The sequence below is a fragment of the Lissotriton vulgaris genome, chromosome 8 (genome assembly GCF_964263255.1).
Source record: "Lissotriton vulgaris chromosome 8, aLisVul1.2, whole genome shotgun sequence".
NCBI classification, from domain to species: domain Eukaryota; kingdom Metazoa; phylum Chordata; class Amphibia; order Caudata; family Salamandridae; genus Lissotriton; species Lissotriton vulgaris.
Window position 1 is genome coordinate 778,278,935 of NC_141696.1, and position 22,619 is coordinate 778,301,553.

The 22,619-nt window shown below is 38.0% G+C and overlaps 1 protein-coding gene across 1 annotated transcript in view; it reads left to right on the forward strand.

Moving 5' to 3' along the window:
- The window catches only part of LOC147697975 (interleukin-18 receptor 1-like), a 543,176-nt gene that overhangs the window by 192,438 nt on the left and 328,119 nt on the right, over positions 1 to 22,619 (forward strand). Inside the window, exon 5 of the mRNA XM_086933381.1 lies at positions 15,243 to 15,305. Coding sequence (XP_086789507.1) covers positions 15,243 to 15,305 — 63 coding nt within the window. The remainder of the gene's footprint in view (positions 1 to 15,242; positions 15,306 to 22,619) is intronic.

The window sequence follows — 22,619 nt, forward strand, 5'->3', positions numbered from 1 at the left end:
GATTCTGATACCTTCGAAGTAGCTACAAAATAACAAAATGATCAAAGCATCATATATCTCATATTACCCCTCTGCCAATGAACTAGACAATGGCAAAATATTTTGGCTTTGACGCACTAGATCAATTGCATTTCCTTTGCTATACTTTAGCCTTTTCAATGTCATATTTATCCTCGTCTCTTTAAGTATATGTACTAAACATGGATTTGCCAAGCCAATGATAGTAGGGGATGAGAAATCTAACTTCTTTAAAATGGATAAGTCCCACCCAAATAAAGTTGTAAAGGATTCTGACTAGACCATGAAATGACAGTTGAGGTGGCCCTTTGGATCTCCTCTAATTCAAACGCCTTCTTTCTTTCTTTTGAATTTCAATCTTCCCTGTTGAAAGACTTAACCAACAATCAGTAAAAAGTAAGCGTCTCATCAAGAAGTGGTCTGAGGAATGGCATGCAATCTACTAAAAAAATAAGGTAGTTTAAAACTTAGGGTTGAAGGATTTTTCATGGATGGAGCACACACTAAATCAATGCTTGCATTATGTGGCTGGAAAACAAAGAGAGATCATATGTCACCTGACCTATATCTCACACTTTGGTTATGCGTAGAAACCTGGATTTGAGCAATGGACTTCTGATTCTAGAGTCTACAAATAAGGCACAAGTTCACATCTTCTCTTCATGGAACTTGTTAATATTAATGAGTTGAGCTTTGGCCAGGTTATCTTATAATACAACATCTCAGCAGTCTTCGAAACCCTAAAACTCCTCATCTCATTTTGGAGAGCCCCAAACTCCTGCCACGCAATCTGATACTGGACCCCCAAGCAAATTTTGTAGCACCTCTCCGTGGAGTGCATATAAGCCTGCGCATGGTCGTTCAATTATGTTTAGGGGCATGCAAGACTGCCTGCACTAATGTGTTTTGTAATGTTCTTTTCTGGAGTATTTGTTCCATACATTCAATAGTTAAAATATTAAATTCAGTCCTTCTCTCTATTTCATAGATTAGTGGACAAAGAATGCAACACATCATATTTGTTACTCACTTGCGTTCATCAGCTAAAATGAAGATTTCTGTATTCAATGTAAATTTTATTTCAAAATCTGCAGATAGAGTATTCTTATTTTCAACAAATATGGAGCTGGTTCTTGGGAACAGTTGTAAATCTACAGGCATCCAAAATTACAAGAGTGCACTTTTCTGACTTGGTGGAATTCATAATAGGTTTGCATATTATGCCTGTAGCTTTCTCACTGTAATTTGCTTTATGAATTCCTTTTGAACATGAAAAATGCACAAAAATATATTTTGAGAAATAACGTATTTTAATTTCCTTTCCACATGGAAAATGCACCAATGTATACTTTTGCGCCAATAAAAAAAAGAAGTATTGCAATAAACCTTTCAAATTCTATCTTTTTTTCTCAAGGGTTAAAACAGTTCCCCACTAGTTTTGGGTGTCCTCCCTTTCCCTTCCTAGCCTAGAAACAGATTTACTCTTTCCATTTCAGGAGTAAATATCTGACCATTTCCAGAGCATGAATGGATTAAAGCATAGTATGTCAAAAACCAAAAACCTGTCTATGTGTGGGTAGTTGTCATAAAAATCCTGAGAACTTCCTTGATGGAACTCTGAATCCTGGGCACTATTACTATTACTCACACGAAAACCTCTTTGAGTAAACCTCATTATGAATGTGAACTCATCTTTTGTGAAATAAAAACGTTGGTTTGCACTTGAAAAGTATGCTGTTTGCCCTTGTGAATCAAACTTACATATGGAAGAAGGTTAGTGAACTTTCTGTGATTTGGTTGTTGCACCATCAGTGATCTACTAAAAGCCTTTTGAAGACTTTCCCCTAAGTTCAAATTCAGGAATTCATAAAGTTGACACCACAATCTGGACAACGACTGGTGCAATAAGTGTGCATCCTCAAATTAGAATAGGAGAAACCAAACTTTCTTAGCAACCCTTGCCCAATACCATGGTCCAAACCGAGCAAGAGGCTCAAATTGTTCATGCATTAATTACCACAATCCATCCTTTGAAGGTCAATAAAATAACTGAAATAAATTCTGCAGGAAATCTGCATTTTCTTCGTTGTCATCCCATATATTTCACCTTTAACTGGACTTTATATTTTTGCTGGTCAACTGTTTAAAAACTATGGGGACTTTACCCCTGCTAGCCAGTAGTAAAGTGCCTGTCCCCCTTTTAAACATGGTCAATTGGGTATATTCCTAACGGGTATTATTTTACAAGGTGTACCCAAAGCCTAGACATTAAATACTACCTGGGGACTGCAGTAACAATTGTGCCCGTCACTACAATGTCAGTGCAGACATAGCGTCAGGCCTAACAATGTAGCCTAACTGTAGCAGTGAAAAACCTGCAATTCAACCAGTCAAAATAACCCTTTTTGACATGTCACCATCCCTTTTTTAAATACTAATAAATTGCATATATATATATATATATATATATATATATATATATATATATATATATATATATATATATATATATATATAGGTTTTGAAGCCTACACAGCAAGGTGCATGATAGTTAAAAATAGTACCTGCAGAAAGTTGTGCATGATTTAGAGTTCAGGGGAAAGGCAAGTCTGGCACAAATGTGACGGGTATCCTGTCTGCTGTACTGCAAGTGCATTTTCTCCAAAGGCACTTGCAATGCATCAGCTGGGATACCCGTCACTTTTGGTACAGCGTAACTGCTGCATTCTAACTCAATAACTTAATGTTAAAATGTCCTTACAGGGACTAGCACCCAAAAGTTATTTTTCACTAGGGCAGTCCAAACTGTCTTATGCAGAAAAGAAAAATACAAATTAAAATGCTAATGCTTTATCTCAGGAATAGAACTAGGTAGAAAAACAACTAGCCCACTTCTTTTAATAGGTCTTGAAAATCCAATTCAATGGCAAAGTCGTAATTTTCATAAATATTTAGGATCATTAACTTTTAGAAAGTTACCTTTTCCTGCCTGAAGTTCCTAAAAGCTAAATATGCATTTGTTCTCACACTTCTGCCAGCTATGAATAAACATTTAGATTGGTGTGAAAAAGGTGTGAAATGCCTCCCAGGAGCAAACAATAGGTTGACCTGAATGGGCAGAGATTACTTCTCTGAACCCCACAGATATGCAGGGTGGAATGTGAGTATCCTTTATAAGATTAAAGTGTCAAATTTAGCATGACACTTCTGCTGGGATTACATATAACACCAAGGGCACACTTGAAAGAAAGGGAAACAAGATGCCAGAAAAATTCTTTAAAAAAAAAAATATTTTTTAATAAGAGTTCATAGGCTTAACAGCATACAATAATGTCAACTTGACTGACTGGATGTCATATATAAATACATATTTCAAAATATTGGAAAAGGAAGGAGTTGATTTAAGTCCAAGATACAAAATAAAACCGTATTATAAATATACATTTCAAAATACTCAGTAGTGCAATTATGAAACTCCCATAAATAAAGACAATATCCTAGTAAGTTAAAGTGCAAAGTGCTAAATCAGGGTATATATCTACATATATGCCCTATCCCTCTATACCAAATGTAAGAAAAGTACAGAAAAAAATCTACTTGAACTAAAGTGCAGAGTGCTATATCCGAACAGATATTTATAAGTATAATTTATCCTTTGATATCCACTACTAGATATTATCTTATATTTCAAACACACTCCAATATTTCTCATACATTCTTACTGCTCCTGATCTTATTGCGTATTTTCTTTCCAATTCTTGTATTCTGTACAATTTTGATCTCCATGCATTAAAGGTAGGTACCTTCTCTGTTCTCCACAATTGCAGGATTAAAGATCTTGCTATTAAAGCTGTAATAAACAAGCCTTCCTCGTGTAAAGAGGTAGCAACCAAAAACTGCCATGGATTTATCAAGTGAGATAAGGGGATCAATTATAATTTTAAGATATTTCTCGATCTCCTCCCAGAACCTCTGGATTTTTGGGCACTCCCAAATGATATGCATCCAAGTTCCTTTTTCTGCATAGCGGAAACATTTGTCTTCCATTTCCGGGCATATGTTATGAAGAAACAAGGGTGTTCCATATATCAATGACAAGTTGCAGAAACATTGTGCTGCAAACTCGTCATTCATATTAATTCACGTGCAAAGAGGCGAAGCACGTTTAACCCATTCTGCACGCAAACGGGTACATAAGGAGAAATAAGTATAAAAATATACTGATAATGGTGTGCAACTGCAATCCCTTAACACATGTTCTATATATCAACCATTTCGAATAGTATTGCATGCGTTTAAAGTTTGTCCCTCTAAAAACAACTGCATTGAGTTTATTAAGCCTATTCCAGGTTGGTTTAAGAATCTGTATACTTTCCCTTTTTCTTCCATCTATCCCTAGCATTTTCATATAGTGAAAGTGATTTATTGTCATCAAAGATTTTAATCCCGTTACTAGTTTTTCGTTGTGTGGGGGACTTAAGGGCTTCACTAATAATAGTTTTATAACACAAGCTTTCCATGCCTAATTTTTCCAATATGGATTTCAATCTAATGAATGACCATCTTAAGATTGTGCTTGGATGTTGAAGCCCTGTTTCATTCTCCGCCCAGGTTTTCCAACAGTTCCCCTTGGTGAAATCCGGGATCTGGATATACCCGTTTTCTTCCAAAAGTCTTTGTATATTGTTCTCTAACAGAGCTGTTTCCCCATGTATATATCCGAAAGCCTAGTTGAGATATTGATTCGTAAAATATCGTAGTGTGTTAAAAGCTGAGTTTTTTGTTTAAGTAACCATTGTAAGGTCTTTTAGCGCACTTTTTTCAGTTACTTAGTAACTCTTGAAGGATCTATTATGTTATTGTTATACTCCCTTAGAATCTTTTTCATAAAGAAGTTATCTGCCTCTTGAGGATCTAAAAAAAAAAATATCTAAAACTGTGATGTGCAAATGTTGCATAATAAGAATTTATGATATTTGGAAGAGATATTCCTCCATCAGGAACAGGACAGTTTAAAGTGCTAAGTGCCAATCTTGGTATCTTGTTTGTCCATAAGTAAGAGGAGAACATACTGTCTATTTCTTTACAAAAAGAGGTCTGTATTGCACAAGGAGCAGTAATACAAAGAAAATTGAACAACGGAGAATAGACATTCAAATTAGCGCAACTCGTCCTATTATAGATAACGGCAACTGATTCCATTGTGTTAACTGAGAGTGTACCTTTTCCGAGAGTGGAATATAGTTTAGTGAAAAAAGATCTTCTACTCTCTCAGTTACATAAATCCCTAAATACCTCTTTGGACGGGTGTTGTATGTCTGTCTAAATTCTAATAAAAGAGAATTCATACTGCAATTGCATAATATAATTTCTGTTTTGGACTAATTGATCCTATACCCCCCTATTTTTTCAAAGTCTGCAAAGATTCTCATAACTTTTGTGTGGCTTTCTATCTTTGGGTTCAGAAAGAGAAGAATATCATCAGCATATAATTTTATGTTCATTATTCCCATATGGGCTCTTTTTCCCTAATAGCAATTGCTAATGGCTCTCTAAATAGAGCAAATAAAATCGGGAAGAGGGGACAACCTTGTATAGGTGCCTCTTTTTATTTGGCATGTGCCTACATTCACAGAATTGGTTAAAATTAGGGCCTGTAAATTCATATAAAGTTGTTTCAGTAAAAATATAAACTCATTTGGGAAACCAAACTTTTCTAAAATTGTAAAAAGGCAGTTCCAAGAAATAAGATCAAATGCTTTTTAGCATCTAAAAACCAAATCTGTGCCTCAACTTTATAGATTTTAAAAAAATTGAGTGCCTCTTATTAAAAAATTGTATTAGTATAAAGCTGTCTCCCTGCTACAAAACCGCACTGATCTGTCCCAATGAGCGATCCCACCATCTTGTTTAGCCTGTTGGCAAGTAGTTTAGTGAACATTTTGTAATCCATATTTAAAAGGCTTATCGGCCTATAAGAGTTCACATTTTCGCTATCTTTATCTTTTTTTAAAATACTGACCACTACTGCTGTGCGTAAAGATGCAGGTGGGTCGCCCCCTTGAAATAAATAATTAGCAAACCTTAAAAATTCGGGGCAGAGTGCTGTAGAAAGTGCTTTAAAAAATTCTGCAGGAATGCCATCCTCTTCGGTAGCTTTACCGTTGGTCAAAGAGCTGATAACGGCATCCAGTTTTTCCTTCGTTTATTCAGCTAGCAGCAGCTCTTTAAAATTATTTTCCAAATTGGAATTGGCAATTCCTGTAAAACTTCATTAATCATTTCTAAGGAGACCTGGTGTGATGTCTGATAGATATCTTTATAGTGTTCAAGAAACACCTCAACTATTAGTGGCGTAGTTTTTACACAAGTTTTAGTTACTTTGTGCTGGATACATTCGACTCTGTTTTGGACTTGCTTTTCCTTTTCTTGTCAAGCTAACAATCTTCCTGTATACTCGCTATCTTTATAGCTTGTCTGAAGATATATTCTGCTTTCCCTATCCACTAAGTCATAATAGAATTCCCTAACTGTTGGCTTTGCATTCAGTATTTCTTGCCTATTATCAGAAGTCCTATTTCTAAAGTATTCTTGATTTGCATGGGCCAGTCTATTTTCTATTGCCTTTCTCTCTTCCTTTCTAGCTTTTTGTTTTGGTCCCTCTTTTGAGGTGATTATGCCTCGTAGTTAAGCCTTAAAAGCATCCCATGTGATGTTAATAGGGGCAGAATCCTCATTAATAGCAAAAAAAGGAAGTCATCTCCTTCTCTAAATCTGCATACCATTGCTTATCTGCTAAGTTAAGTTTAATAAAATACCACCTTCTTGATGTTTCTTCATCTTTCTTCCCTAAAAGGGTTTCCATCTTAATGAGGGCATGATCTGAGAAGGCATTCACTATATGTTCATATTTACGGACTTCCAAATTATGGGACGGATTGTTAAGCCGCCAGTTATCTAAAATATCTAAATCTGTCTTACAACTCAAGAGTGCATTGGCTACTTGCGGTTTATTTTGCCTTTGGTCTTTTTTTGTAGAATCAACCACTGGATTTTGCAAGAAATTAAAATCACCTCCCCATATGATCTGACCAGGTATACCTGACAGTGCTTGTTTTAACTGTAAAATCGGGAGCAGGTCATCTACAACTGGTGCATAGATTGTAGCAAGTATCACGTTTGCGTGGTTTATTTTCCCATGTAAGAATGTCCATCTGCCCTTGGCATCTGAATGAGATGCTTCAACCTGCAATTGGACATGCTTACCTATGTAAATGATCACACCCCTCTGGGCTGTCCCTGAACAGCTGAGCAATAAAAACCTGCCCAGTTTTTAAACATTTTACTAGCATCTGCTGAGGCTCGTAAACGTGTCTCTTGTAAAAAGATCACATCTGGATGGTGACCTTTTAGCCAACTTTCTATTGCACAAGTTTTACGCCTATTGTTTAAACCGGTAACAGTAAGAGACAGGATTACCAGTTTACTCCTATTCATGATGTAACTAAAAATATATGGCCTGCTTTATCCATACACCCCAGGGCATCCAGTTTAAAGTGCAGCTTGTGCTATATGTGCACAAATAAATTTCTAAAGTGCAACTTGTGCAAATGTGCAAAACGCATAAATAAGTGACCGCTTAATTTGTTAAATCTCTTCTTCCAGTAGGACAATAATAGACTAAAATACAGGGCATTGAGATGTGCCAATTGCGCTAATCTACCATACCCAATGTAAGGGTTGGTCAAATCATATGAAAGAGTGCAAATCACGCATTTAGACTAGCACACTACAGTACAATTTGTATCAATTGTGCAAAGAGCTATTTAAAGTGCAAAATCAAGCAGCTATTAGACCAGTCAGACCAAAATACTATAGTACAAATTCTAACAATTATGCAAGATAAACACTAAAATGCATTACAGTGCAATATTCAATTTGCAATATATGCAATATGAGCAATAACTCAATTATATAAGACAGTATCCTTCCTTAGCAGCATTCTGTATCCTTTTCCTTAGCTTACCCCCAAAAATTATATTTCTGTCTCTTTTCTAACGGCGTATCATGTAGACATATTTAGTCTTCTGCCTTTTCCCCTCCCTGTTTGGTTGCGGTAGGCTCCCCTGTATCATAGGGTTTTAATAAAGAGGGGATACTGTTTAGATTTTACCAAGCGGTCATTCTCTCTGCTAACTATATTCCCTACTCCATTTCCCTCTTCTTCCCCTCTACCTTCTCCCCCCCGACAGCCAACATACTTAAATCAGCTGATAGCTCAGATAGGGTCTCTTCTTCCTTCTCACCTCCGATGTTTTGTCAAATCATTCTGCCGAGGCAATTTATTTTTCTCAGCCAGCGCCAGTGCTTTTGCTTTAAAGTCCATTCTTTGCTGGACAATCCTTCTCCCTCTCATAGCACCTTCAGATGCCAGGACCAGTGTTGGTGTCGGAGGTGATTGAACGGTTTTAAAAAAATTCCTTTCCTGTCCCGGCTTTAGACTGTTTATTTTGCAGTTTTGCTGCTGCTTTTGTGACTACCGACACCTTCTTTTTTTCTAGTTCTAATTTCCCCCAAGGCAGAACACAATGCAAAGCACTACTGGAAAGCTGAGGGGGGGGGGGGTTCACCCCTTAATCACACCCTTAAAGAGCTTACAGATCTTAGAGAGCTTTTAGAAAACTACTAAGTGCATTTTAAGTATTTAAGATATGCCAGCCCACTGTAGACCTGCAGCTTCATACAGCTTCATGCTGCCTCACTCCATGCGAGGGTTAAAAGAGGAAATTGAAGAGGTATCAGGAAATATAAGAGCCATCCAAGTTGTAGAAATAATGTCCTCTCCCCTACCCCCCTACTCAAGGTCCGACTTCAGGCTAAACTTTCGATAGTTACAGCAAAGGGGGGGGGGGCACACTTAACACTGATTGCCACTAATTGCTCCTAGAGTTTTTATCCTTTTATCACCACTGTCTTCACTCAATATTTAGCACTAGCATGTGCATTCAACGTGTGTCCTCTTGTCCCTCACACACACACAATCCAAGGTTTAGCGTCTTGCGCTTACCGCATTTCGCCTGCATCTGCTGCCGGTGCCTCACTCGTTCTTCCATCCTCAGAATAGCAGCGGTAGGCACAGAGTGGTTCTAATGGTGGCCGCAACCCGCTCAGACCGCTAAAGATCGCAGAATCGCTGAATCAAGGCCAGGCGTACCCGTGGGTGGCAGGTGGCAGCAGTCGGATGCTTAAAAGTAGGGAGCACAAAGGTCCGACAAGCGAAGGTGTGTGTAGTCAGACGCAGGGGGTATGGCGGCCATCATGCAGCACCTTCTGTCCGTGGGCGGAGCATCGGCAAACTCAGGGGATGCTAGGACAACGTGAGTGGGTCATGTTTGCTGCATTCCTGTCCTAGCAATCGATGATGATGCCAGAAACATTCTGGTGTATCCAGTGTCAAGGTGGTGGAAGACCTTACCTTTGTTCTATCAGATGTCTGGCTCTGAGTTTATTGTGGATACAGTGACTGCCTCAAACTAGATTTTAGTGTTAGATTATGGGGGAACACTAGTACTAATATAGAATACCCCCCACACACACGCCCAGCCACCAGAGCCCAAAGTTGTGTTGTGCTTTCACCTTGTCTCAGGAGTGTCACAGAGTTAGAAGACAAGTCCACAACTTCACCCTATCACCACCATATGTCAGATTAGACACTGATGCATATAATGGTGACCAGGGGGAAAGAGGGAAACAAAACAAGGGTAGGAAGGGAAAACAAGGATTCTTCAGTTTTCACTACGGTCAGGACTGCTGCACTTCTTTGGTACACAAATGCTGCATAAAGAGAAAACATATAATTAATACAAGACCCTCCCTATCTTTGTCTAGGATACCTTATCTCTAATCTATAAATATACCTTTACACTGAGAGGTTTAGTCGTTAATGTTTCCCTGTTGTGAGTGAGTAGCATACCACATATGTAGAGTCCTGGATTCTGTCATAGAGAACATGAATTATAATGATAGTAGGTAAATGCAGATATTGAGATATCTCCTCTATAATTCAAGCTCACCTTATGTCTTGAAAGAGTGAAATGCAAAATTCTTCGAACAATAGAATACTTGAACTCAGTACTCCATAAACGCACACATCTCGTGAAATATAAGATCTGTTAGTGAGTCACAAACCCTGTAATATAATTTCTCAGAATTAACCCAGAAAGTCCTTTCTCAGTATTCACAAAACGCTATTAGGAAATAAGCGTCTTAATATTCTGACAACAGAAACATTAAATAAACAACAAAGCCAGCACTAAGGAGATATCCGATGCAGGAGTCTCCGAAATAAACTAACTCAATACCAGATGGGAAAAAAATTCAGAGAAAAAAAACGAAAAGATCAGAAACAAAGCTAGTTCCAAACCTAGCTTAAAAATAATGTGAATAAACGCGAAATAACACGAGAGACGATAACTCACAGGTTACGCCACTCGCTGAACTTCAGAAATGCCACGCTACACGTCTACAGTCCTCAGACGCCAACCACCGTGACCTTGAACGATATAAGGAACCTGGCTACAACGCGAAGCGTTTCCGGGTGTGTGAGGCGGACCTAAATTCCGTTCTCTACGCATGCACTAACCTTTGCGCATGCGTTCTGAAAGGAACACCGATTTTGCCAACCATCTCCTGTCTCCCCCTGCCAACCACGGCTACAGGCACGACAATTTGGTCTGGCTGAACACTTTCACCATCTTGAGAACACCCAAAGTGGGTAGGATTGACCCTAGGATCTTTTACCCCATAGGTTGATGTCTGTCCATGTCTGTCCATGAGTATTTTCGATCCATTAGCTTGTGCCAGGCATAAATGTGACATCTCTAGGAACCCATTTTGGAAAAATCCTGGACCTGTAGAAAATTAGAAGAAGACTAAACCTACTGTTTGCAACCTGAGAAGAGCACAGAAGGGCTGGACTTTTCTTGTATCTAGTCAAAGCAGTGGACTTCAAGTGATATAAGGTTGTTCTCCAGTAAAAGATACAGGGAAACAACAAGCTACCAGAGATTTCTTCTTGCAACTAAATTATGTTTAAAGGGATTCTAAATATTGGAGCAGAACAGGGGAATTAAAGCAATAACCACAAAAAAACGAAAACCCACCTCCAAAACAAACTCTATATATAGAGCCAACAATTTATGTAGGCCACACAAAAAAATTCAAAACATTGAAAAATTCTCAATGCATTTTATTTGTATTTAAAAAAATTCGAAGTGATTTTTCTTTGTCTTACATGGATACTAAATAAACACACGTTGTCTGAATGAACCATTTAGTTTCAAGAACTTCTAGACCTCCCACTCAAAATAAATATCACACTACCACTCAAACTTCACACATGCCACTCATAACAAGTGACTACAGTCGATCAACTATACTTTAAAACATCCCAACGTATAAAGCTATTAAACAGAACATCCTTTTCAGTAATTCCTAAATACAATCAGAGGGCAATACTATCAAAGTGTGCTTTCTCTGTAAAAATGTGTCACCAAATGTACCACTAATCTGTGGTTACATCTTGTTACATGTAGTATATATATTCCTTTTAGTCATAGGGTAAATCATCTATAAATTACAATTCTTGGTAGGTGTCCAAAGGGCTCTAGCGCAGTGGCCGACACACATTTCGGCGAAGGTGATCATCTGACCTCCCGCTTTCTTCAGGGCACACAATGATGGCTCAAAGAGATAAACAATCAAAAACAAAGAGGGGAGGGAGGAGAACAATATGACCACAACACAGAGTAAATTTAAAAAGTAAAAAATCACTATTCATAAAAATCCAAATGCCTCAATGTAAGATACATAGAAACAGAACTAGCATAAAACTTGCCCAGGCCTACAAACCCAATCCAGTGTATACCAATACAGCCACTGTGCAGGCATAACTCCCTTCATGCAAGAGTGTTACCTTTTATCCCTTTATCCTGGTGTACAGAGCCCCATTATCAACCGAATGCATATTGCATGTATATAAATCCAGAGAAATTGTCACCCTTGTGACATAGTTAAAATTTAAAATGCAACTTCTTTTCAAAGGGTAGGCTGGATTGATGGCAGGAAGAATGAAAAATGAACCCAAAATGATTTGGATTCGAGCTCAGACTGGACACGTAAAAAGATCTTGCTTCACTGAAAATACACCATCACAAATGAGTTAAGTACAAAAAAGACATGACTAAAAGGGGGGGGGGTGCTTAATGTATTTTTTCCAATTTACCTGTAAACTTCTGTACTTTTGTTTTTGTACTCAGTATTATGGTAATGAGGGAGTATGGACGTATCTACCCCTACCCAAGATGACTGCGGAGTCCACATACAAATGGCAAAAAGGCCAGCAGCTTAATTCTCTACAAACTGTGGAAAAGAAGAGAAGCAAAATCGATAAAACTGGGCACAAAGGGGCATAGATACAATAAAGAGATCTCCATGTTTTGACTAACCAAGTCAATCTAAACCGTCCAAGTCCTTACTCACAAAATGCAGTAGTAACCAAATTAACGTGCTTTCAGGACACTAGTCTGACCTGTGTGCTCCCTCTGTGTAAAGAAAGGCGTGTGCATGGAGATTAAACGGGAGCTGTACTTTTTGCCATGTCATGGGACTCAGGACCATCTTGGATGGGGTAGATGGACTAGTTGAAACTCAACCTGGTCTGGACCCTGCTCTTTGGCCTCAGCCTATCAACCTGCGAGTCTCTAAGCACCTCCAATAAATTCCCTGTGGGGCTTTATAAGTGTAGTCCTGAGGTGGATTGGGGCATAAAGGACTAAAAGTTAGAAGGCGAAATCTTTGACCAGGATGACCCTATTTGATTTATCTGACCTGTGCTCCATTTTGGTCAGTTTCAAATTGTACCTAGGTCCTAGACACTTGAGTCCATTGCTTATCATTTCCACTTAGTGATTCTTGGTGCTATTCCAACTTAAAGCTTAAAAAACTAATATCTCTGATTCCCCTTTTTAGATTTGGTCATTTTGGTGTAACTTTGTTTATTACATTTTGCTATTCCTATTTGGTTTGGGATTTTTATTGTTGTGCATTTTGACTCTAGAACTGTGTAAGTAATTTACGCATTGCTCTATGTTAAGCCTGTCTACTCTCTGCCATAGCTATCAGGCGGTTGTGCTGAGATTAGTTTAAGGGTTCACTCTCATAAGGGTTGTGATTATTCTTCGAGGTGGGTGGTCAACCACTGCAAATAATAATCCAATTTCTTATAACTTCCCAAATCAATTTATTAAAATCAAGAAAATGCATTGAACAAAAATAGGCACACATTTCCAAAATTGGATAATGAATCCTGGTGATATGGGCTCCAGTGCTTCGGGAGGCACGATGCCTTACAATGAAGTCCTACTGAAGCCCTTTCTTCACTGGAAAAAGCCAGATACATGATGAACCTGGATGTCTGGAGAATCCTCTACATCTTATCAAATCCATCTGAGGAGGCAACAATTAAATGATCAGAAAGCACCTGATAGGAAAATTGCTCCTGGGCTCATGGAGCACCTGGACTCCAGGTCTCTCCAGCAACAGATTTCGCAGGGTTCAGTCTATAGTAGTCATTCTTGGCATCAGGAACGTTCTGCTTTCTGTGTCTCTTTAGTGGGTAACTGAAAGCCAACACTTTGACCCTTGGGCGCCACCAGTACCACGGTATAAGCAGGAGTTAGGGGGCCTTGGATTTTCTTTTTCTAGCAGTCAACCAGAGTCTTCTTCATTTAGAATGCTTTTTCCTTGTTCTAGGAATGTTTTGAGGAAAATGTTCTAAGTAGCCAGTTTTGTCTTAAAAAAACAGTAATTAGAAAATTCCCTACACCAATCATGGCTAGTCTCTCAAAAAAAATCTTACCTCTTTTCTCTTCTTGATTCACTGCACACCTTACAGGACCACTCAGTCAAAATGTCCTCAGCCTTCCTCCAATCCATCCTTAATTGTGCCTTCAAACTGCTTCTTAATGAAGATAAGGTGTCTTTCACTGTGTCAGTGCTACAACTGGTTTTCAGTCCAGCTGGGACCAAAGACGAAAAGTCAAGGGAGGCTCTGGGACTCAATAGCTGTAGTTCCTGACAGCCCTATTTCAGATATCCACTTCAAAGGAAGAGCTGTGAAAGCTGCCCTATGTGTGGTAAGCTGTACCTGTCCACCTCTAAGATTAGTAATTTCTGCCAAGTGGCCACTATTAATGCCATTCCTACCTTTTTGCTACCTGTGGACAAAATTATGTCTTCTAGGAAGATGCCCTATAACAGTCAGCTGGGGATGTATATTGAGCCTCTAAATCAGGGCTGTGAGGAAAATCAGTTTGAAACCAATTTACTGTCAGATAGCAGATAATAAAAAATATATAGGTACATTTCCATGAAACATATCAAAAGTATAATTCTAAAAAGTAAACAGACAGTAACTTTTACTGCCAGCTCTATCATTTTCTCAAGCCAAGATATAAAAAAGTGATTTTTTAGATAACCAGGCGTGTTAACTATTAACAGTGAGAGTATACTTTTCCCAATATCTAGCATTCCCAGTTTTTATATAATATGCACAAAGTCCAGAGCTTTCAAGACTTTATGGATGATTTAACTAATACATAAAATAGTATTTTCTACTCAGCACATGCATTGTTGTATTTATAAACAAGAGCCCAGATATAGCAGTATGCAAACCATACACTTTTTCCCACATATTGTGACCACTCAAGCTCACAAATTACATTCTGCTTCTGTCTTGTGTACCTTGGTCTTACTAGAAGAATAAATAAGGCAACAGGTATCAACCAAAAAGCACAGTAGATGTTTTGGAGTAAAATCACATGCACTGTCACACCCACTATTTAGCAGTGCTATGGCAAACAGAGTCCTGACACCAGCAAAACTAGACAGAGAAATAGGGGGAGACCATAACAAAAATGATGTGTTTCTTACAGTTTTCTATCCCTGAGTATTGAAATGCAGAAAATAGTACATCAAGCATACATTTGAGATTCGTTTGCTATATGGCAATTTAAATTTGCATTGCACTGGGAGCAAATTAGGAGTTCTTGTGATGTATAAATAGTTCTGTGTGATGAATTTATTAATTACTTATAGAGAGTTCGCATACGGAAAGTCATATCATGTTGGATTGCTAACGAGTATGCTTATTTCCTCTTTTTCAGCCTCTGTGGAAGTTCTTAAGCCGGGAATATTGAGTGATTCATCAACACAAGTTGTAGAAATAGGTATGCTTCAATGTGCAAGTTTTTTGTAATGGAAATATATGTTTTATCTCTCTAAGTTAAATATTAAGGCAAGTAAAATATTATGCATGCCTTTTTTGCAATAAATCTGAGTAAAACATTAGCTAATCAATCGGATATAAATAACATCTTGCACTTGTATAATGTAATGGGTCACCTGGAAAATATGAAGCACAAACAATTGTACCTCCGATCAAAAGATGAACATATACCCCAATGAATGCCAACTACAGAGTCCAATCTTCAAAATGCATTTTCTTGGGAAAGCAGTTTCTACAAACCTTTTTCCCACATCAACATGAATTCCTTAAACAACTATCAGTCTAGATTCTCTTCTAGAGGTGATACAGAAAAGGTGACTACAAGTCTTTGATGATTCTCTATGTATATTTTCTATTTATAGTGACTTATCAGCAGCAGTTGAGACTCACAGCCATGGAATTTAATTCAACATACAATCCCCAAAAATGGAAGAGAAAGGACTATTTCTAAAATGGTTCCAATCCTTCAAGAGTGCTCGGTTTGTGGACATGGGCACTTTTGGATCACATTTACACACTCTTTATTACAGCTTACCACAGGGCCCCAGTCTCTCTTCCTTCTATTCTGCCTTTACCTGAAGCAGTGTTTGGACAAAGTATTGAATAAAAAATATTGTATACAATAATATTGTGCCAACAATTTCAGGATGTAAAAAATATTGTATGCAGGAATATCGTTTTAAGGGCGTTTTTAGAATCATTGTAAAAAATAATGATTTAGAATATATTGTTGTAAAATAAAATGGTTTGTAAGTGTACATGTGTATGTTTTGTTGAAGTTTGTTGGTTTTTATGTGTTTAATATATTTTTGATTTGGGTGTTTATAAAATAATTTATTAATTATGACATTTTTGAAATTTGTATCTTTAGTTGTGTTAATGTGTAAAAATAATGTATATTTAAGTAGCAGGATGTTGGTTTTTAAAGGTATAAGGGTGGGGAGATTGTTAAAAAGTGTATATTTTAATTTAATTGTAATGTTCATTATTTTAATGGCATACCAATTAATATTGTAAAATGTTATATTGTATGTTGTTACATTAATATTTTTGCTAAATATTAGTTCAGAATTATTTTGTATATGTAACTCATATTACCTTACAAATATTTGTATTATCAATATTAAAATCATTATTTAAATAACGGATAATTTGGTAAAATGTAAAATATATCAACATTTGATTCAATAATTTGAAATATTTGTACATTTATGTTTATCAAAAAAATATTACTATTTTTAATTCCATTTTATATTTTCAAATATTTGTAATGGTTTATTTAAATGTTGAAAATTATGCCAATATAGATACATTGTTGAATATATTTTTTAATTTTTAAAAAGATTGAAATGTCTAGTTAAATCATGAAACCAAAATAAATATGTAATATTTGTGATCTATAATTCAACATTTTGTAGCATATTTATATTGTATAGGTTTATTTAAGAAAAATGTATTAAACATAATATTAATAATTACGTGTTTAATATGTTAATATTGCAAAAAGTTCTGTTGTAAAAAATGCATTCTACAATGTATTGATTGTAATGCATACAAATATTTTTAATATTTAATTTGAAAATTAGTTTCATATGTTTTTTCTTTTACGAATATTATTTCTAGACATGAGTTTTTATCTTATGTTTCAAAGTTTAGGAACATTATTAAATATTAATGAAAACATATTATCTGTGGTAAATGTATTATTTTATTTGTTTATGTTTAATTATAAATATATAGGTTTTTAGTTTGGGTTATTGTGTTATTGGAAGTACTTTTATTTTATTTTGTTGTATAGAGTAAAAATTGTGTTTGAGTTTTGAATATTGATTGTGTATATAAAATATTTAGTGTACAGCACCTTGCATAAAAGGTTTTAGATTGGAGTAGGAATAGTAAATGGCACCTCTTTAGTGTCCAAAACCGTCCCCAAATTGGCTTATATTGGAGTGGGAATTGTAAATGTCACCCCTTCAGTGTCCAACACCTTCCCTAAACTGGTTTAGATTGGAGTAGGAATAGTAAATATCACCCATTGATTGCCCACCACCTTCCCCAAATTAGTCCAGATTTAAGTGGGAATAGTAAAGGTCACCCCTTTAGTGCCCAACACGTTACCAACATTGGTTTAGATCGTAGTGGGAGTAGTAAAAGCCCCCCCTTTAAAATCTAACACTTTCTTCAAAATAGTTTACATTTGAGTGTGATTATTTCATGTAACATTCTTTGTGTGAAATACTTTTTCTAATTGTATTTCTATGTAGTCTATGTAATTTAATCACTACTGTTAGGGGCCCATTACCATGCTGTCAGAAAAGGCTCTAACTGTTGGTCGGAACCTTTCCGACAGCATCGTAATCGTAATGTGCTGGTTGGATTCCTTTCCGCCCACCTCATTACAATAGAGGCAGTCAGAAAGGAATCCAACCGGTCATTTCAACTGGCGTCCTAGGGGCAGCTATTTCCAATTTTGGGATTACAATGTCGATGCAGGCCTTTCCGACACAGAAAAGCTGTCGGAACTCAACTTTGGGGGCCCCCAGCAGGCACCTATGGTGCCCCCCGGATGATCCCTGTACCCTGTGGCAGGCACCTTGAGCTGCCTGCCACGGGGGCAGGGATGAACTGCACCTCTCATTTTTCAATGCAGGCATGCATTATGGCCAGTTTACGGCCGGGATGCATGATTCCATCGAAAAATGCAGGAATGCGACGGAACAGTGTTCGGGTGCATCCTAATTGGTTGGGCGGGACCGCCGACTGGTTGCCGGTCGATTTCTTGACTGAGACGATGTTGGGCGGAGGAAATTCCAACCAACATCATACTGAGGCCCTTAATGTTTAGAAAGAGAAATACAAAAGTAGTTAGCTGTATATTAGTTATAAAAAGCATTCTTATATTTATTTAGGGCCAGATTACGAGTTAGGCGGTCTGACTGCCCGAAAACCACGTCTGAGCCCAGCAGTAAACCACAGTGCTGACGGTCTACAGACTGTTGTATTATGAGTTGCTCATGGTGGCTGTGGTGTGGATAGAGATCTGGTGGTGGTGAGTACTTTTTCCTAATATATCGATGTGTGTGTGCATTTCTACTGCATATGTGTCAGATGCACACATATGTATGATACATGTGGAAAAACACCATCTATCCATTGCCAGGGCCCTTCCCTTATCTGGGCAGTCCTGGCAAGGGCTATATGTTATGAAAGGGACTCACCTGTAGATCGCCGTAATCCATGGGGTGAAGATCCTGCTCTGAAGGGGGACCTGAAGAATGGGATCCACGCTGGACTCTGCCTGGAAGAACAAGAAAGGGAAAAGTACACAACCCAAATCCTTTGTGTCACCACCTTAAAGCATTTGATAAAGAAGAAAGTGCCAGGACTCGATTTTGACAGACCAGAACTGGTTTATTCAGCTGGTGTGTGCCTTCTATTATTTATTTAAAGAAGGTATGCATTTGTCATAAATCATGCATTTCAGAAACAATTTTCAAATTTCACAATATACAGAGGCTGAAAATATCCCTTTTACTGGGGATACGAATAAACGCAATATTTCGTACAATTCAATACATTTCAAAACAATGTGTACAAACAAGATAAATGAAAAATAATTCATGAACGATTACGCTTTCATCATTTTTTTCATAAAAACAGGCATTAAATCCTGTACACCAAAACTCATTCAGGTACATTCATTATTGTGTCACTGTGTTATGTGCCTACAGCCAGATGGCCACTGTGTTATGTGCCTACAGCCAGATGGCCGACGCGTTTCCAAACCCTTCTGTTATTCTAATGGGTTCTTCCTCAGGGCCGGGCTGTGTACCTATGGTGTAAAATTGGGGACATTTAATATCTCCTATTTTCCTAAGTTCTTTACTTAGCTTCATATATAGGCTGAGCCTATAGGATTTTACCTTGTGTGACAGGTTTATTGACTGCTGCTTTCAAGCACGGGGTATCAGGTGGCCTTGACTTTTCACCATTACCTAGATGTGGTTAAGGATGGGTGAATTTAGTAAATATATTAATTTTCACATTTCTTTATGCTAAAAGGTATCTATGTAAGGGCTGCGCTAACACTTACTTGTTTTCTTTCGGTTACTCTCTCAAAGTGAAGTTGTTGTTAAAATGTGTGTCGTGTTCCGCGGTGACTCCGATCTGTGTGTTTAAAAATTCGGAATCAGTTTCAAAATAAAAAAGAAACATTAGGTCGAGTTCTGTTTTTGTTTCTGATTTTCGCCTACCTGCGTGTAGCGCGGCTGGCGACCCAAGCTCTTCACATGGTTTAAATGGGCGTTCGCGTTTCTTAATCAGGTTCTGTGGAAGGAATCAAGCCGATATTGGAGTTTACTTGGCATTGATTCTGTTTTGTTGCTGCGCTTTTGGAAAAACATTCGCGATGTTTCCTTACCTCCGTTTATGGGTCTCACGCTGCGCTGGGGGTTCTATGCGGCCACTTCTCACTCCGAGTGCTGCTAGTCTAGTTTGGATTGAACACCACAAGGAACACGGTTTCCTGTTTAAGTATGCTGCTAGGGATTGTGGGATTTGTAGTTTTTGAAAAAAAGGGGGTTTGGGTGTGAATATGTGTTAAGTTGGGCGTAGCGCATTGACTCAGTACCTTTTAATGGATCATTCTTTAGTGGTGGTGGGGTTCACATTGAACTCAATAGTTGGTTCTTTGTAGTTCCGACATCTCGCTCAGGCCATCCATCACGCAATTAAATTTTAGTATTAAATAAGCCTCTTTTTTAAGTAACATGGCATCAATGTTTCCTCCTCTTGGAGGAACCTTCATGGCTTGTAGTATTGTCCATTTGTGATCGTTTTCATTGTGTTGCTGTTCGACAAAGTGCTGCACCATGGGTGCGGACAGTACTTTGTTCTTGATCCTAGATCTATGTTGAGATATTCGTTGGTTGGCTTTTTGGGTGGTTTTTCCTATATACAATTTAGGACACGGGCACATGACTGCATATATTACATTTGATGTTTTGCAGTTCGAGAATTCTTTGTGTGTCCATTTAATTGTCTTGAATGAAAATTCTTCACCTTCAATTGTATTGGGGCAAGAAGCACACGACCCACACTTGTGGTGGCCTGTTACAGGTGGTAATTTCCACAGTGTGCGTAAGTCAGTTTTGGCTTTGCTTACTCCCAGATCGGCCCTTACAATCCGCTGGGCTATGCTTCTGTTTTTCTTTAGGGCAAACAGAGGTTGCTCCATCGGGACTTCTGAATTTTTAATCAGATGCCAATTCTTTAGAATGATCGATTTCAGCTTGTTTGTGTATGGTCCGAAAGTGGTAACACATACCAGCCTCTCCAATGGTTTGATTTCTTGTTGGTTCTCAATAGCTCATCTCGTGGAGTGTGCCATGCCCTAGTAGTTGAATGTTTCAATAATTTGTGGGGATAACCCCTCTGCTGTAATTGATCACTCAGTATTTGTGAATGGATCAGAAAGTCTTCTTTTCTAGAGCAATTCCGTCGGATTCTCAGCATTTGTCCGTACGGCAAATTGGACGAAGCCAAAGCTCTACTTGAAAAGATCAACAAGGAAATTGCCACATTCAGAGATAATACCATCAACTTCAGGTCCAACAAATTTGAAAAAGACGTTAAATCCTTCAAAATAGAATCAGTCTACCCATACCTCAAGGAGGATTATTACACCCAAACTGAATCTAGACGAGCACTTTCTCAGTTCCAAGGGAGGTCCAAAAACAGATTTTTAACCTTTTCTGAAAGCTCATCTTCTGATTCGGCCAATGATTCAGACCCCAGGGAGGGATCTTCAAAAAGAAATCCTTTTTTAGAAAAGGGCGAAGGCAGGGGACGAGTGAGATTCAAACCACAGCCCCAACCATGGGAAATGCGAACGCGACGAACCCAGTACAAATCGTAGATCAGACCTCCATAGTAAACATTTCAAACAGGGAACTAACTGTACATGAAAAATCAGTACTAGAACTAGGACTTAAATTTGTACCAACATCCTACACTGACCTGACGCATCTAAAAATTGAAGCATTGGAATTTTGTCGAAAATTGAGACTAAAAGCATTTTTTCACAACAGAGATGATACTAGAGTTAATGAACCCTCTAATCTCTCCAATAAATCTACGTTTGTACCTCCCACATATACCATCCCAAAGGAAATAATAGCCTTTGAACAGATCGTTCTATCCTCCATCACTCAATTAACTAAACAAAAAGTGTTCCTCAAGAGGAACATCACTAGGGATCAAGAAACAGCCTTGAATACTCTACGCAACGACGAATCGATAGTGTTAAAACCCGCAGACAAAGGGGGCGCCCTTGTAGTCTGGGACAGAGAGAAATACATTATTGAAGCAAATAGCCAAATCAAAAATACCGAGTGGTATAGAGAAGTCAAAGAGGACCCAACTCCACAAATAACAGCTGAGATTCGGACTATAATCACAGAAGGTCGGGACAAGGGGATACTAGGAACGAAGGAATTCCAATATTTAGACAAAAAAAGCCCGCGAATTCCGGTAATCTATTTTTTACCAAAAATTCATAAAAACTTATCTGAACCACCCGGAAGACCCATTGTCTCCGGGTGTGATTCAGTGTTGGAACCACTTGCGAAATACGTGGATGTGTTCCTTAAACCTTTTTTGTCTGAAGTAAGATCATACCTTAAAGACACCAGGGACTTCATCAACAAGGTCGAAGGCACTCCATTCGATGGAAACCAAGAGGTGATGGTATCCTTTGATGTCACCTCCCTATATACCCAAATCCCCCAACAAGAAGGATTAGAAGCAATGGAGTATTTTCTAGACACACGACCCAGACCACATAGAGTCCCCACAGATTTCATCATCAACTTAGCGAGAATAGCCCTCAAAAAGAACTATTTTCGGTTCATGGACACGTTCTACGTGCAGGTGAAGGGCACTGCCATGGGGTGTCCTTATGCCCCAGAAATGGCGGTGCTCTTCATGGCCCTGTATGAGGAGCGCTTCATTTACCGTAACAATCCATTTCTTCAAAACATAACTAAATGGTATCGTTTCATTGATGATATCTGGTGCCAATGGAATGGGTCAGAAGAAACGCTCACCCAGTTCCATCAGTGGCTTAATACCAGACACCCAGATATAAAATTCACAATGACATTCAGCAAAACATCGCTCACCTTCCTAGATGTTGTGGTTTTTCCTCATGAAAACGAATTGACTACCACCTTACATCGTAAAGACACTGATAAGA